Source organism: Pseudoliparis swirei, chromosome 20 (assembly GCF_029220125.1).
Source record: "Pseudoliparis swirei isolate HS2019 ecotype Mariana Trench chromosome 20, NWPU_hadal_v1, whole genome shotgun sequence".
In the NCBI taxonomy this organism is placed as follows: domain Eukaryota; kingdom Metazoa; phylum Chordata; class Actinopteri; order Perciformes; family Liparidae; genus Pseudoliparis; species Pseudoliparis swirei.
In genome coordinates, this window is record NC_079407.1 from 2,147,172 (window position 1) to 2,163,667 (window position 16,496).

Genomic DNA, 16,496 nt, shown 5'->3' on the forward strand with positions numbered 1-16,496 from the left:
ATAAATAAATATCTAGATCTATGTGTATATATACATATATATAAATATATATATATTTATTTGTTTATCTGTTTTAGCAGCCTCTTAAAAGTATAAATAAAAGTATAAATAAAAGATCTTTCAGGAATAGATGATGTCATCCGGAGCTGTTGGATTACATTTGACCTACTTTTGAAACTTCTGTGGAATTATTTCGATGGCCAGTTTATAAAGATGTAAATATTTAATGAGTCTAACAAACAAAGTTTATTTTTTAATTTTGATGTAATAACAAAATATACATGATGCAGGGTGTTGTGGGTGCTCAGGGTGCTGGTGGGTTCAGGGTGCCCCCCCTGATCTGACGCCGGAATAAGAAGAGGTCCCTCCTCCTCCTCCTCTTCCTCCTCCTCCAGTGAGTCGTGGTCCTGTTCGTGTCACACAGACCTGATGGATTTTAAAACGTTATTTGAAGAAGAAGATGATGAAGATCTATACAAAGGTAAAAATATCATTCAGATTCAAGCAACTGAATTAATTCGTTTTATTACATTTTTTATGTAACTTTAGCCAATGTGACACGTTTGATGGAAAACGTCACAGTGAATTAAAAAAATTAAAACATATATATATATTTATATATATTTATTTATTTATATATATACTTATATACATGAAAATAAAAAATGAAAACATGTAAATATATATATTTATATAAATATATATATATTTATATATTTACATTCTTTATTTTATTTATATACATATATATACATTTATTTATTTATATATACTTATATATATACATGAAAATAAATAATGGAAACATGTAAATATGTATATTTATATATAATTATATATATAATTATATATATATTTATATATATACATGTATTTACATTTTTTATTTTTTATTTAGACATATATATTATATTTATATGTATACATGTAGACATGAAAATAAAAATGGCCTCAAATGTAAAATAAAAAACAAACATTTTGTTTAACAGTGTGTACGTTTTTTTAATTTTTATAAGCTGCTCAATATTTATTTATATATTTATCTCGCTGCGTTTCCATCTTAAACAATTAAAAGTAATTATTTAAATGTCCTTTCCCTCTAAAGCTATGTTACAGTATTTATTATTGATTCATTTACTTGTTTTTTGTTGTTGTATTTATTATTTATTTATTCACTATTCCTTTTTTAATTTACTATATATTTATTTATTACTCGTCATATTTAAATGCGATCTGCTCTGATTGGTCCCTTGAGCACCAGCCCGCTCGCAGAGCGCGGTGTCCCCCCCGGACCCGGACCGACCCGGTCCCATGGGGGGCCAGAGGAAGAGGAAGCGGACCATCTTCAGCCGGGCCCAGCTGGCCGAGCTGGAGCGGGCCTTCGCGGGGACCCCGTACCCGGACATCACGCTCAGGGAGCGGCTGGCCGCGAGCACGCACCTGCCCGAGAGCAAGATCCAGGTGAGACTCCCAGGGGGAACCAGGACCCAGTAGGACCCAGTAGGACCCTTTATTAATATTTACATGATCCTCACGAGCCACAGGGGGCACCAGAACCAACACTACCACTTTAGTCCACAGGGGGCACCAGAACCAACACTACCACTTTAGTCCACAGGGGGCACCAGAACCAACACTACCACTTTAGTCCACAGGGGGCACCAGAACCAACAATACCACTTTAGTCCACAGGGGGCACCAGAACCAACACTACCACCTTAGTCCACAGGGGGCGCCAGAACCAACACTACCACTTTAGTCCACAGGGGGCACCAGAATCAACACTACCACTTTAGTCCACAGGGGGCACCGGAACCAACACTACCACTTTAGTCCACAGGGGGCACCAGAACCAACACTACCACCTTAGTCCACAGGGGGCGCCAGAACCAACACTACCACTTTAGTCCACAGGGGGCACCGGAACCAACACTACCACTTTAGTCCACAGGGGGCGACAGAACCAACACTACCACTTTAATCCACAGGGGGCGCCAGAACCAACACTACCACTTTAGTCCACAGGGGGCACCAGAACCAAAACTACCACTTTAGTCCACAGGGGGCGACAGAACCAACACTACCACTTTAATCCACAGGGGGCGCCAGAACCAACACTACCACTTTAGTCCACAGGGGGCACCAGAAACAACACTACCACTTTAGTCCACAGGGGGCAGCAGAACCATGATGACAGGAATGAAAACGTTCTTTTCTTCTCAGGTGTGGTTCCAAAACAGAAGAGCCAGAATTATCAAGACCGTGAGGCTCCCCAAGTCCACCAGGCCCGCCCCGGGAGGTAGAGGCGCTGCTGTTCCGTCCCCCGGGCCCGTGACCTCCACCGCCCTGGCGGAAATATTCAGACCCGATCCGAACCACGCCTGCGAGGACGTCCCGCAGATCTACGCCGACTGGATCCAGATCTACGGCCACACCGCCTCATCGCCGCCATCTTCCTCCAAACTCTCGGAGCCTCGTCTGTGGGAGGAGGACCAGCACCAGCACCACCAGCACCACCAGCACCACCACCACCACCAGCAGCACCTGGGCCCGGCGCCCCCCGGGTTCCTCCCTGGTTCCCTCCCTCAGCCCGGCAGCAGGCCTCCTCTCCACCCGGCCTCCACCCGGTCCTACCAGACCTTCAGGACCTTCAGACCCCAGAGCGAGGCTCCTTCTGGGGCCCGTCCGGCCGCGTTCGGAGGAGGCGGAGCCGTTGCAGGTGGAGGTCACACCTCTGTGGACCAGGTGGTTCCTTCCCACCCTCAGCCGGTGTACTGGGAGGTGGCTCAGGGCCAGGGACACCACCAGCACCAGCACCAGCACCAGAACCAGCACCAGCCCCACCCGCACACCTCCATGGGCTACATCTCAGACCTGATCTACAACGCCGCCGTCGTCACCAACTTCCTGGAATACTGATCTGGGAACTGTTCTTAAACTCAACTCCTTTGTTTCCAGCGCCAACTGTTCCTCAAACATCTGTCTCCAGTTGTTGTTGTTGTTGTTGGCGGTTTTCGTCTTTTCGTGCTATTTATTACATTTCTGGCTCAGTTTCTTACTTTTAGACATAAATTTAAACCATTTTAAACTTTGCTTGTGCTTCAGATTTATTGGCTGTATGTAGAGCATCTTCAATGCATTTTTAAAATGCATATAAACAAATAAAATACAAGAGATGTTTTTGTTTTACAATCTGTGTTTACGAGCGTTTCTCCTTCATTTAAAGAGACAGTACACCCCGAAAATACACAAATGTCCACTTACCTATTTATCAATGTAGATTGTTTAAATGTTTTGTTTTGGGAGACTAAAGGGTGACAATATTTCACACATCAAACTATTTACAGCAATATTACGTATAAAATTTTGTTGAAATTGTAGAGTTTATTCTCCCTTGATGTTGATGAAGAAACCATTTTATTTTAAATAGTTTCATTTTTAAATGATTTTTATAAATCAGTAATTGGACTTTTGTGCAATGTGATTCTTTTAAACATTTTTAAATATTAATTTATTTAAAAATGTTTAAGTTACAGTATAATAATAATAACAATCAATCATTTTACTTTTGTGCAATGTGAGACTATTTAGTTTTTTATTTAATATTAATTAATTTAATTTTTAAAATGTTACAGTTTAAAAACATAACGACAAAGAAAAACACAGCAAACAAAGAAAGAACAACACACAAACATTATCATGTCTTATCAGATAAAATAAAACTCCGAGGCACAAAGTTATTTTCCTGTTCTATTTCATCCTTCCTGACCGCCAGAGGCGGTGCTTAGCACTGGATATCTTCCGTCTTGCGCATAGCAGGTCGAGTATTAATAACAACAAAGTCACCGTGACCTCGGATGACCCGCCCACCGGGTATAAGTTCCGGTGTCATCCCGAGATCAGTTCTTTTTCATCTTCTCGCAAACGCAGGCATCAGCTAAGGCTGAAGTTTAACTGAAGCTCGTCGCGGGGAGCCTTGTGACCAAATGGTCGGAGTTGCGATCCGCCGCCTCCAGAGGCTGCGACGAGCTCTCCTCCTCGGAGGAGGACGCTATGCTTTCACGGCGGTCCGCGTGGAGGACCGGAGAACGCACGAGTCTTTTTCGGTCTTCACCAGAGCGCCTTCACCGCGAAGCTTCAATCGGGTGAGATCGAATACAATTGTTGCCTATGACGGCATATCCCACAGGAGCAGAGCTCGCCCTGCTAACTGTGTGCTAACGGGAGCACGTCCGCCGGTGCTGCTACACCGCCGACCGCCTCTGTAGCGATTGAGATAGCGTGTGTGTTGACTTTGGTAGCATTGCCGCCGTGCATAGCTAGCAGAGTGTGTCCACTCAGGCTAACGGAGCCTACGCTAAATCCGACAGCTACTTCCTGTTCCACAGGACCTCGGCCCAAGTAGTGGAGCGCTCTCGCTCAGGCTACTGGTGGGCGATTACAGCGCTAACGTCCCCAAGGGGACTCCGAGGCCGGATGACCGGTGCCCTCGAGCCCAGTCGGTTCTCAGGTGACCATTTTACCGTGCTTACTACACGGCAACTCCCCCTCATATGTCATACTTGACTACAGCCTCAGTGATGCTTCGCTGCAGGCATGTGCACTTACGTCGAGAGAACCTGGGCGCCTAATGCTCTCCAGGGTTCAGACCAGCTGTTTGGCCGGCGCAGGCACCCTTGTCGGAGGCATGTAGGAACAACCTCCCTACTGTCCCAGTGAAATCAGGGGACCTGCTCTACAGGCGCACGGTGCAGGACCGTGTCCACACCCCGCAGACTCAGGGGCGCCACATCTTGACTTTCTCAGGCTGAGCCCAGCAGACATCCTTCGTGTGGTCTCCAGAGGAGATCGGCTCATGTCTGTCGACTTAAGGGAGGCCTTTTGTCAGGCTCCTAGAATGCTTCACAGACGGTTGCTCTGTTATGCTTTCCAAAACCGTTATTCCCAGGCTTCTTCCATGTGGACTTCCCCAGGAGTTTCTACAAAAGGGCATTACTGCCGCCCTGCAATCACCAGGGCGTGAGGAAACTGCCATCCTGGACGATCTGGCTGATATGTGCGCCATACCCATTTAGGGCCACACAGTGCAGTACTTGCACTCTCTCACGCCGCCCGGTTGGGCCTTCGTGAACAAACAACTGTCTGAGCCATTCTCAGAGCATAACCCTTATTGGTGTAGCTCTAGATGCAGCAACTAAGCGGGCCTGGCCGTCACTCAGACAGGTGGACAGCATCCTCTGCAGCCTTCCTCTCTGAGGGGCAGATGGCTGTCTTTATCCTCTTCTTGCCTATCGGGTAAATTGACAGCTGCATCAGCTGTCTTACACTCTTTCTCACGCTGCCCGGTTGGGCCTTCGTGAACATAAAGAGTTTTCTGAGCCATTCTCGGAGCATAACCTTCATTGGTATAGCTCTAGATGCAGCCACTAAGTGGGCCTGCCCGTCACTCAAGCAGGTAGGTACTCTGAGGGGGCAGGCAGTGGTCTTTTATCCCTTTTTTCCTTGCCTATGGGGCAAATGCTTGGGCTGCTGTCGCGGCGCCCTTCGCATGGAGGGCCTAACAGCCTTCGCCAGGCCACAGGCACAAGATGGGGGTCACAGTGGTGCCCTCAGCTCTATCCCCGTAGAGGGTGAGAGCATACCCGTCAGAGGGTATCCCCAGGGAAGGGGTCCGCCCCACCGGGAGGTCGCCACAGCAGACTCCCGCCTCTCAAGGTGGGGCGCAGTCTGGCGGTACAGGACTTCCAGAGGACAGTCTATTCGCGACACTTGGGTCTGGAGCCACAGGCCATGCACCTAGCGCTCAAACAGTTCCTGCCATACTTGGGAGGGAATAGGTACTTGTTGGGCGAGACATCGCCTCAACCACGTGTTGGCTTGAACCTCCAGGGGCCTCTAGGGCGGCAGAGCTGCTACGAAGCTCCCGTGCCCTTCTGATTTTTCTTACTCCGGTAACCCTTCACCTGACCAATTGTCGGGCGAGGTAGCGACCAGGAGAACGGAACCAGGGCGTTCCCCACATTTCCGCTGATCTTGCCAACTACTCGGGGTCTTCAACAGGGCCACCGAATTTTGCTGGTGGCCCCCTTGCGTCCAGCCAGGACTTGGTTCCCCTGGCTGCACAGACTTCGCTGTGAGACGCCACGGTGCCTCGCTGACATGCGGGACCCCTAGCACAGCTAGATGGTGGGACCTGCCATCCCGGCCGTGCCCAACAAAGGGCTTGGCCGCAGGAGAGCAGAAGCAGCTGAACAGAATCAGTCCAGAGGACTATTCTAAATGCCGGAGTGCCATCCGCTCACGAGACGTGCAGACCGAAGCCGCTTCCCGACCAGCGGACGGAGGGACCCAGTACGGTGCCTCGTGCCTACGGTACTCACGCCTCCGTCATCCCTTCTAGTTAAGGGCATGTCTGCCTCTATCCTGAGGGCCTACATAGCTACCATTTCAGGGCAGCATGCTAAAGCTGACAATGATGCGGAACAGCCACAAGCTGGTGTCCTCTTCATAAGGAGGGCCTCAGTGACTATCCCTGAGCCCCCCGAGGGCTCCTCCAGGGACTTGCCCAGGGTACTGGACACCCTATGCTCGCCTCCCTTGGCAGAGGCAGGGCTGTGGTTGCGCCGGCAAAGACCTTTCATCCTTGCCATAACTGCGGCAGAGCAAGTAAGCAAGCTACACGCCCTGTCGGTCAATGAGCCTTGTCTGAGGGGAACTCAGAGGGCTCGGGTGTCACACTGCAGCCTAAAGCAGTGGCTTCCCCAAAGGTGCTGGCACGCTCGGGTCTCAACCAGCCAGTCCAGCCTGCACAGCTTGACCACCATAACTAGTCAGTTAGGGTGGATCTAAGAAGGGCTATGCCACTGCAGAACAGTGCCTGTTCCACTAGATAGTGGGGGCCATTGCCTGTGCATAGGTGGTGAACGTCCGTGCTCTGCCATCCAGAGCAGGGTGTTGTTCTACCAACCGTTTCCCACATCACGGGCGACCCTGAGAGGTATGCCCGTAGGGAATATAGGTGCATATGTATGCAACAGCCTCAGGGCATCAAGCACATTCACCAGAGACTACAGAGTGAACGGAACACCCTCCATGCATTGCAGGTGGTCCAAATCCTCTGCTTGAGTCATATGAGGTAGTTTCCTTGGGATTCCTCGTGACTCTGTTGGTATAAGTCATCCAGTGCTAAGCACCGCCTCTGGCGGTCAGGAAGGATGAAATAGAACGCAAGTTAAGTATGTAACTATGGTTCTATGAAACCTGGATGACCGCCAGAGTTCTTAGTCACCGGAATCTCGTGAGTTCGCGAGAAGATTCCAGAGAACTGATCTCGGATGACACTGAACTTATACCCGGTGGGCGGGTCATCCGAGGTCACGGGTGACTTTGTTGTTATTAATACTCGACCTGCTATGCGCAAGACGGAAGATATCCAGTGCTAAGCACCGCCTCTGGCGGTCATCCAGGATTCATAGAACCATAGTTACATACGTAACTTGCGTTTTCGTGACACAAATTCTTTCAGCTGTTTATTGTTCTCGTGGCTCGTTGTAAAGCCTCGGTGTTATCTGCAGAGCATCCTGATTAAAATGTGAAGATACGACAGAAATAATTAGATTCTGAGTCAAAATATATATTTTTGATACTGTAAGTATGAGAATTTGTGCGTGTGTGTTTGGGGGGGAGGATAAGAAGTAAATATTAAAGCCAGAGCTCAGGGTCTTTCAGTTTACAGCAGCTGTAATTCTGCCTGGATTTAAGTTTGGAAATATTACATTAGCGCTAATATATATAAAATACAGAGGCAAGTATGACAGAGATCTCTGCATATCATAATCATCTTTAATACCGAATAATCTTTCGTTAAACCTTTAATCTGGGTGTCAAATCTCAGATCTTAGGGAGATACTTTTTATTTATTTTTTGTAGTTACATCTTTTTAATCTGATAGGAAGAGGAGGATGCGGGATAGTTTACCGAAAAAGATAATATTATTATTAATACAAAATAAATGAATGTGGAGGATCAGAGGAAACAGATCCGGCGTTATGAAATAAGACTCGTGGTGTTATTGCTCTTCAAATCATGATTTTTGGGGGTTTTCGGCCTCTTTAATTCACTTTAAAATGAAAAATCAGTACATCTGTCACACAAAAATACAAACACGTCAGACAAGATGAAATAATTGTATTTATAATTATAAATAAATAAGAAATATCATTTTTGATTGAATAAGAAAAACACAAAAGGAGGCGTCTGTCTCTCCTTCGACCACGAGGTCGGTGGTTCCATTCCCCGACCGGACGGTCCGCACACGTCCGAGTGTCTTCGAGCGAGGCGTTCAAGGTCCTCCCCAGAAGTTTCGGTACACGAACATTGAAGTGGAACGTCAGATAAAGTATTTTTTGTATACAAAGATGTTCAGTCGTCGTGAAGCGTCGCTCTGAGGATTCTCTCATCTTTCGTTCCACCGAAGAATAAATAATCTTTTTTTTAAAAAGCGTAAAGGTCGTCGTTCCTACGGCTCCCCCATCTCGCCCTCCATGGTCCGGACCAACACGTACAGCTCGGCGAGCCCCACGACGGACGCAGCGATCACCGCCGCGATGACGCGCTGGAAAACAAACAAACAAACAAAGGTCAGTTATAGGGGAAAACAAACAAAGGTCAGTTTTAGGGGAAAACAAACAGTGAAGCGTCCTAGAGTTCAGGTTCGTAAATGTAAGTAACAATATGTTATACATATCATAATAATCTACTTATATGTGCACGTATATGGTTGTTTACACGTGAAGATAAAAATAGTCGTGAGCCGATAACATGGCCGACATCTGGACAGGGGAAGCGTGTGATTGGCTGGCGGCCGCTCACCGCCCCGGTGTCCGTGAACAGGTACTGACTGCCCAGGTAGGAGCAGGCGAACGCAGCGACCACCGTGACCAGGAAGTTAAACACGGTCGCCACCACCGCCTTCACCGACCGCACTGGAGGGGGGGGAGGAGGAGGAGAAAATAAAGAAGAAGAAGAACAAAAAGTAGAAGGAAAAGTAGAGGAAGAACAAAAACAACAAAATTAAGAAGTAGTATTTTTTTTGCTCACCGCATTTATAACTCCGCCTCTAATCGCCACAATGGTGGTTATATAATAACAATATTATTATTATAATTTTAAAAACTCACTTTCTCGTCCAAAGTCTGCCAGCGTTCCACTGCGTCGGATCTCCTTAAGACAAAAAGAAAAATATTCATCACATAGAAAATCAATGAAGAACATGCGTGAGAATCTCTCCACGTGTTCTACGTTCAGACGTGGTTACGTAACCGTGACGCTCGCACGGCGTGACGTCACACCTGGGCGCGGCGTGACGTCACGCCTGGGCGCGGCGTACCTGCGTGTTGACGTTGCGTGTGATCCGGCTGTATTCCTCGTTGGCCAGTTTGACTTTGATCCGCTCCAGACGGGCGACCAGCGCCGGGTTCTGAGGGAGGAAAGACCGGGTCAGCGTCAGCTGGCGTCAAGGCTCGTGGGTGACGTTTCCCACGGTCTGTGAAGGCAACAGGTAGAACTCACCCTGGGCGGGGTCACGACCTCAGGCAGGTGCAGCGAGCCGCCGTCCAACAGCTCGTGCAGGTGGAAAGGATGGCCTGCAGGGAAATATATTAACATTATTAATGGCTACTAGTTGGTTCTACTGCAGAACATTATGGCAGGAAGATATATATATCTATAATATTGATAATAGCACATACAACTGTACTCTTAATGATATAATATGAAGTACTGCAGTTTAAATAAATATTTACTTTATTAATCTAGCAATTCGGTAAGCAATCAAATCTAAAATATTCACAATATATCAATAATAATAAGAAAAATACACAATATATTACACACATATTTAATTTACTTAACAAAGCAAATAAAACAACAACGCATAGATGAAATGCTGCGTTTCTTTACTTGTTGAGGGGAAATAGACAGTGCATTCTCTTTTCTACCTCTGATATATATATATTTAAATGTGAATACTGTTATAAGTTATTTTATTTTTAAAAAGACCTTTGTCCTGGAGGTATTTCTGCAGCGTCCTCGCCGCCCGAAAGGACAGAACCGTCGGCTCTGGTTTCCCGAGAGTCGCCTCCAGTTCATCTCTCAACCTTTCGGGCAGACTCGAGTCCTTCTTCTCCAACAGCTCCGTCAACGTGTCTCTGAATTTATCCCCGAGGACGAACGCAGAAGCCATGTTGATAAAAATCCTCTCTGAATCCGGAAGTGGGGTTTTAAGCGACCGTAGTTCGTCTCGTGACAACGATGACGTTTTAGCTCACGTGACCGACTGCGGAAATATATATAATATTATTGGGCTTTTTAAAAATGTATTTTGTTTTACCTAATCTCTTTTATAATATATGTAAACTGCTTATAGTTAATAAAAAGGGGGAAATAAGGTTTTATTCCATATTCAACTCGAATGTTGGTCACGTTCCTTCGATGCCTTCAAGGACTTCTCTGAAGCTCCAATAGTGGAGCTTCTTTTTTTTTAAACAGGCGTAACGTTCAATATAAATATGGCGAAAGCAGTTTGATGTCAAACTAAGCTAGTTTTTAGACTATATTTTTCACTTAAAATCAATGGGAAATTATGTTTGATTCAACATTCAACTCAAATGTTGGTCACGTGAGGTCTTCCGATGCATTAAAGTCTCCTCTTGAGCTTCAATGGCGAAAGCAGTTTGATGTCAAACTAAACTAGTTTCTAGAAAATAAATATCACTTAAAGTATTTTTATGAATCGCATTTCAGATCAGTGCGCTTGAAAAACACATAAGCCACCTTAAGAGATTCCGCCTGATCAGAAAAGATCAGAACAATTCAAGTTTAGCATAAAGTTTCGTTAAATACGACCCTCTTCGTCGGTCCCTGAACGCAGCGCCGTTACACCGTCCGCCGTCAAAGCGAGCGTACGTGTACGTGCGCGTGCCCGCCTGTGCTCTCGGCTGTAAAGATGGCGGCCTGCGCGTTGCGCCGAGGCTTTCTCAGCGCGGTCAGTAAATACAACAAGCACGCGCACAGAATCCTGAGCGCCGTTGACGGGCTCGAGGGGTTCCGACCGCGGGTCCAATGCCGCGCCTGCGCACTACCCGGCGGCGTCCAGCAGCAGCGGCTCATGTCGTCACGGTAAGCGCGCGCTCCCGGAAAGATGGCGGCCCTCAAAGACGCGATGACAGCTGCCTCGAGACGGAGCACGTGACCTCGGCGCGTGTTTTGATCGCCGCCTCCCGGCTGGTCCTTAAATTATTTAAATTATTATTAATCCTCGTGGAGTATTGTCACCCGTTAAAGTAGTAAAACGATCTTTAAGATATCTAACATGCTGGTGTTTCTATCTATACGTGAATTTATGCAGTTTATTGTTTGTTTTTGTTGTATTTAAACACTTATTATTCACTAAATAGTACTTTATGTACGCACTTTTACTGTAAAAACTGTTTAATTAAATGTATTATATATGCAGTCTTTAAACCTTGTTATTTAACTAAATAGCACTTTTATACACACTAATACTGTAAAATATTGACTTATAATTATTTTTTAAACTAACATTATACTACTCATTATTTTTTGCTTCAGTCCTACCACAATGGGCCTTTTTTTCATTACCTTATTGACATAAATATTTCCTGTTCGTGGCCACATTTCCTTATAAAATGACAACATATATTAATAATTAATTTGTATAAAACATGTAAAAAGTAAAGCGGAACACCTGCAGCCCTTATTCAGAATAGTCTATTAGTCTATTGGACAAGTAGGTTGCACATACATGGAATAAAACATGTATAGATTATGAAATATAAAGTGTATTTTAATAAGAAAAGAAAAGACGTGCAAAGGCGATGAAGGAAATTATCCTTTAGATGCGAGAGTCGCAGTATTGATCCTCCTAGTTACCTTTATTGTGCTTGACACGACAACACCCACAGAGGTGACCTTTCTGCATGGACAATGCGCCTTGTTGTTGTTGTTGTTGTGAGAGGAACAGGTGGATCTGTGTGTGTTTTTTAAGAAGTAGTCTGAGACTATAGTGAGATTATTTGTTGTTTACATGACGTCTGTGTGCCCCAGTTTGTGTTGTGTAATCTCATCTGCCGTCTCATTGCTGCCGACCTTTCCCCCCCGACGCGATGACAGCGCTAAAAGGTTGCGTGACTCGGCTCCCGTGCTTGTTGACAGTGAAGGTCGTTGACCCCGAGGTCGCCGCCGGCTGCAGGGCCTGAGACGTGTCGTCTAAATTTAGATCCGAGTCGTCTCCGCACAGGGTGGAGACTTTGGGGACTTTTGGTCTCTGTCGTGCTGCGTTCACATGCAATCGGACAAACCGCATTGCATGTTGGGCAGATGAGAGCGGGGCGGGGAAACGATGAGAGGCCGGAGGAGAATCAACACCGTCGGTTCGATGCTCTTCTGCTGAGCCGACAGTTTTAATCCAGAGACACGCCCCCTAACATCGCAATGCGCCAATAACTGCTATCAAGGATATAGATACATATTTATTTATATATATATATATATACATATATTTATTTATATAAAAATATATTTATTTATATGGATATAAATGTTTGTATAAATATTTTTATTCAGATATATAAATATGTAAATTTATATATATAAATATATTTATATATAAATATTTATAAAAAATTATATATATAAATATATATGTAAATGTTTATATTAATTCATAAAAAGTTATATTTATAATATACATATATATTTATAAATATTTCTAAGAATATATACTTAAATAAATATATAATTATAAAATATATATTTATAAATATATATATAAAAATGTAAATAGATGTACAAATTGATATCTAAATATATATTTATAATTTAAATTGCTGGAACAAAGACGCGTAACGTCAAGGCGACTACATATGAAATATATAAACGTCTCCCTCCTCAACGCGAGTGATTTACAGAGCTGACGTTTATATTCTGACGCAGACGGAGAAGAAAATAAGCACATTTGATTTCATCTGTAAACAACATACAAATCATGTTGTTGTTCTTACACAATGATAATAAAATGACTTTAACCCAACCTGCAGTGTGATATTAAATCCCGCTGTCCACACATACACGTCGGTAATCCCTCGCTCTTCATCTCTGTCGGGAAGATTAGCTTTGAGCAAGTATGCCTGTTATTTACATGAAGGGACCAGCTGTTGTCAGTGATATTTACTGTGTGTGTGTGCAGAGATTAGAATGATATTCCTCTTGTTTACATCTGAAAATTCGAGGTTTTTATTCAATCTTGTCAAAGTTGTGATTGAGTTTTCCCGTTAAAGAGATGAATGTAAATCCTGAAGCCGCTTTCCTTGTTCAGGAATTTGTTTTGATCTCAGTCCCCAACCTGTTTCATGTGTTGGAGCTGCATTCTCTCTCCTGGCCACCAGGGGGCGACTCTTGTGTACAGTTTATGCTGCTTTTCTTTTGAAGTTGCACACACACACACACACACACACACAGGTCCAGTGTGTAATGGCGCTGCCTGTTTGGCAGGATCAGACCTGAAGGGAAGATTCTGGAGACGGTGGGAATGTTCGAGGCCGTGAAGCAGCACGGAAAATATGAAACAGGACAGGTGAGAGCACACACACACACACACACACACACACACACACACACACACACACACACACACACAGGTCCTTCTACATAATCATAGTTGATCTAATGTTCTGCTTCATGGACCTGCTCTCTCTCGCTCTCGCTCTCGCTCGCTCTCTCTCTCTCTCTCTCTCAGCTGTTCCTTCACAGCGTGTTCGGCTACAGAGGAATCGTCTTGTTCCCCTGGCACGCCCGGCTGTACGACCGCGACATCACCCCCCCCATTGCCGACAGGTACCCCCCCCCCCTGACTGAAGACCGTCGTGTTTGTGAGACTCGTTTATCTTGACATTTCTTTCGTGCCCCCCCCAGTAAGCCGGAGCCTCCGGGCTCTCACGGCTCCAAGGAGGTGAAGGGGAAGACTCACACCTACTACCAGGTCCTGATCGACACGCGGGACTGCCCCCACATCGTGAGTCTGATCAGTGAGAGCGATCGTTCAAGTGAAGACGGACGTCTGCACTGGACTGGCTGTGACTGGTTGTTGTTGTTGTTGTTGACAGTCTCAGAGGTCCCAGACGGAGGCGGTGACGTTTCTGGCCAACCACGATGACAGCAGAGCCCTGTACGCCATCCCAGGTACGACACGGGGCCACACGCGGTTCTGGGTTCGGTCCCAATGGTTCTGGGTTTCCTCCTCACGGTTCTGGGTTCGGTCCCAATGGTTCTGGGTTTCCTCCTCACGGTTCTGGGTTTCCTCCTCGTGGTTCTGGGTTTCCTCCTCACGGTTCTGGGTTTCCTCGTGGTTCTGGGTTTCCTCCTCGCGGTTCTGGGTTTCCTCCTCACGGTTCTGGGTTTCCTCCTCGTGGTTCTGGGTTTCCTCCTCACGGTTCTGGGTTTCCTCACGGTTCTGGGTTTCCTCCTCACGGTTCTGGGTTTCCGCCTCACGGTTCTGGGTTTCCTCCTCACGGTTCTGGGTTTCCGCCTCACGGTTCTGGGTTTCCTCCTCACGGTTCTGGGTTTCCTCCTCGTGGTTCTGGGTTTCCTCCTCACGGTTCTGGGTTTCCTCCTCACGGTTCTGGGTTTCCTCCTCACGGTTCTGGGTTTCCTCCTCACGGTTCTGGGTTTCCTCCTCACGGTTCTGGGTTTCCTCCTCACGGTTCTGGGTTTCCTCCTCGTGGTTCTGGGTTTCCTCCTCGTGGTTCTGGGTTTCCTCCTCACGGTTCTGGGTTTCCTCCTCGTGGTTCTGGGTTTCCTCCTCGTGGTTCTGGGTTTCCTCCTCGTGGTTCTGGGTTTCCTCCTCGTGGTTCTGGGTTTCCTCCTCGTGGTTCTGGGTTTCCTCCTCACGGTTCTGGGTTTCCTCCTCGTGGTTCTGGGTTCGGTCCTCGTGGTTCTGGGTTTCTCGTTCTGGGTTTCCTCCTCGTGGTTCTGGGTTTCCTCCTCGTGGTTCTGGGTTTCCTCCTCACGGTTCTGGGTTCGGTCCTCGTGGTTCTGGGTTTCCTCCTCGTGGTTCTGGGTTTCCTCCTCACGGTTCTGGGTTTCCTCCTCGTGGTTCTGGGTTTCCTCCTCGTGGTTCTGGGTTCGGTCCTCGTGGTTCTGGGTTTCCTCCTCACGGTTCTGGTCTCCTCGTGGTTCTGGGTTTCCTCCTCGTGGTTCTGGGTTTCCTCCTCGTGGTTCTGGGTTTCCTCCTCGCGGTTCTGGGTTTCCTCCTCGCGGTTCTGGGTTTCCTCCTCACGGTTCTGGGTTTCCTCCTCGTGGTTCTGGGTTTCCGCCTTTCCTCCTCGCGGTTCTTTGTTTCCTCCTCGTGGTTCTGGGTTCGGTCCTCGTGGTTCTGGGTTTCCTCCTCGTGGTTCTGGGTTTCCTCCTCGTGGTTCTGGGTTTCCTCCTCGCGGTTCTGGGTTCGGTCCTCGTGGTTCTGGGTTTCCTCCTCGTGGTGCTCTCCTCGGGTTCTCCTCCTCGTGGTTCTGGGTTCCTCCTCGTGGTTCTGGGCTCTCCTCGTGGTTCTGGGTTTCTCCTGTGGTTCTGCCTCCTCGTGGTTCTGCCTCCTCGTGGTTCTGGCCTCCTCGTGGTTCTGGGTTCTGGTCCTCGTGGTTCTGGGTTCTCCTCACGGTTCTGGGTTCTCCTCCTCACGGTTCTGGGTTTCCTCCTCGCGGTTCTGGGTTACCTCCTCGTGGTTCTGGGTTTCCTCCTCGCGGTTCTGGGTTTCCTCCTCACGGTTCTGGGTTTCCTCCTCGTGGTTCTGGGTTTCCTCCTCACGGTTCCTCGTGTCCTTCAGGTCTGGACTACGTGAGCCACGAGGACATCCTGCCCTACAACTCTGCCGAGCAGATCCCGATCCAGCACGAGCTGTTCGAGCGCTTCCTGTTGTTCAACCCGGCCAAAAGTAAACGCTCTTCATCCTTCATCATCGCAATGGAACCTCCGCTAGCTGTTAGCTGCTAATGCTAACTAGCTCTCTTCCAACAAAACATTAACTATCAAACTGTAGAGCATCGATTCCGACCTCCAGATCTAATCTTCTTATTTAATATCGCAGTAACATTTTATTTCACGATCAGGACGCCGTCGCATGTCGGCCGTTTGGATCTGTTATTCTCATATGACTGCGTCGTGTATTTAAAGTGTATTTTCTTGTGGCCCGGTGGCCCGGCAGCGCCCCCCTTCACGGCCCGGGACACCCTGAAGGCCTGGCAGGAGAAGAACCACCCCTGGCTGGAGCTGTCGGACGTCCACAGGGAAACCACGGAGAACATCCGGGTCACCGTCATCCCCTTCTACATGGGCATGAGGGTAAGGGGTCCTGGTCCGGGTCCTGGTCTGGGTCCTGGTCCGGGCCCTGGTCTGGGATCAAAACCCCGTTGGTGGTTTGTTGTCTA

General features: G+C 47.1%; 3 protein-coding genes across 3 annotated transcripts in view; 2 read left to right on the forward strand and 1 right to left on the reverse strand.

Annotated features, from left to right (window-relative positions):
- The first annotated feature begins 16 nt into the window (after positions 1-16).
- LOC130210938 (homeobox protein SEBOX-like) lies at positions 17-3,192 on the forward strand. Its single transcript, XM_056441475.1, has 3 exons — positions 17-481; positions 1,256-1,461; positions 2,224-3,192. The coding sequence occupies exons 1-3, from the start codon at positions 430-432 to the stop codon at positions 2,917-2,919; spliced, it is 954 nt and encodes a 317-aa protein (XP_056297450.1). The 5' UTR covers positions 17-429; the 3' UTR covers positions 2,920-3,192.
- A 4,980-nt stretch (positions 3,193-8,172) lies between these two features.
- tmem199 (transmembrane protein 199) lies at positions 8,173-10,872 on the reverse strand. The gene is made up of 6 exons (XM_056441526.1): positions 10,060-10,872; positions 9,571-9,644; positions 9,389-9,478; positions 9,180-9,222; positions 8,872-8,984; positions 8,173-8,614 (listed from the first exon to the last, which is right to left on the reverse strand). The coding sequence occupies exons 1-6, from the start codon at positions 10,241-10,243 to the stop codon at positions 8,519-8,521; spliced, it is 600 nt and encodes a 199-aa protein (XP_056297501.1). The 5' UTR covers positions 10,244-10,872; the 3' UTR covers positions 8,173-8,518.
- A 95-nt stretch (positions 10,873-10,967) lies between these two features.
- Positions 10,968-16,496, forward strand: part of poldip2 (polymerase (DNA-directed), delta interacting protein 2) — a 7,765-nt gene continuing 2,236 nt past the window's right edge. Inside the window, exons 1-7 of the mRNA XM_056441525.1 lie at positions 10,968-11,178; positions 13,579-13,654; positions 13,817-13,914; positions 13,993-14,092; positions 14,184-14,259; positions 15,896-16,003; positions 16,274-16,410. Coding sequence (XP_056297500.1) covers positions 11,006-11,178; positions 13,579-13,654; positions 13,817-13,914; positions 13,993-14,092; positions 14,184-14,259; positions 15,896-16,003; positions 16,274-16,410 — 768 coding nt within the window. The 5' untranslated portion in view covers positions 10,968-11,005. The remainder of the gene's footprint in view (positions 11,179-13,578; positions 13,655-13,816; positions 13,915-13,992; positions 14,093-14,183; positions 14,260-15,895; positions 16,004-16,273; positions 16,411-16,496) is intronic.

Excerpts from the sequence above, each read along its gene's own strand:
- tmem199 (XM_056441526.1), bottom strand. The coding sequence starts at position 10,243 with ATGGCTTCTGCGTTCGTCCTCGGGGATAAATTCAGAGACACGTTGACG. Across the intron at positions 9,645-10,059 it reads GAAATACCTCCAGGACAAAG|GCCATCCTTTCCACCTGCAC; the intron begins GTCTTTTTAAAA and ends ATTTCCCTGCAG. Across the intron at positions 9,223-9,388 it reads CACGCAACGTCAACACGCAG|GAGATCCGACGCAGTGGAAC; the intron begins GTACGCCGCGCC and ends TTTTGTCTTAAG.
- LOC130210938 (XM_056441475.1), top strand. The coding sequence starts at position 430 with ATGGATTTTAAAACGTTATTTGAAGAAGAAGATGATGAAGATCTATAC. Across the intron at positions 482-1,255 it reads TGATGAAGATCTATACAAAG|CACCAGCCCGCTCGCAGAGC; the intron begins GTAAAAATATCA and ends TGGTCCCTTGAG. Across the intron at positions 1,462-2,223 it reads TGCCCGAGAGCAAGATCCAG|GTGTGGTTCCAAAACAGAAG; the intron begins GTGAGACTCCCA and ends TTTTCTTCTCAG.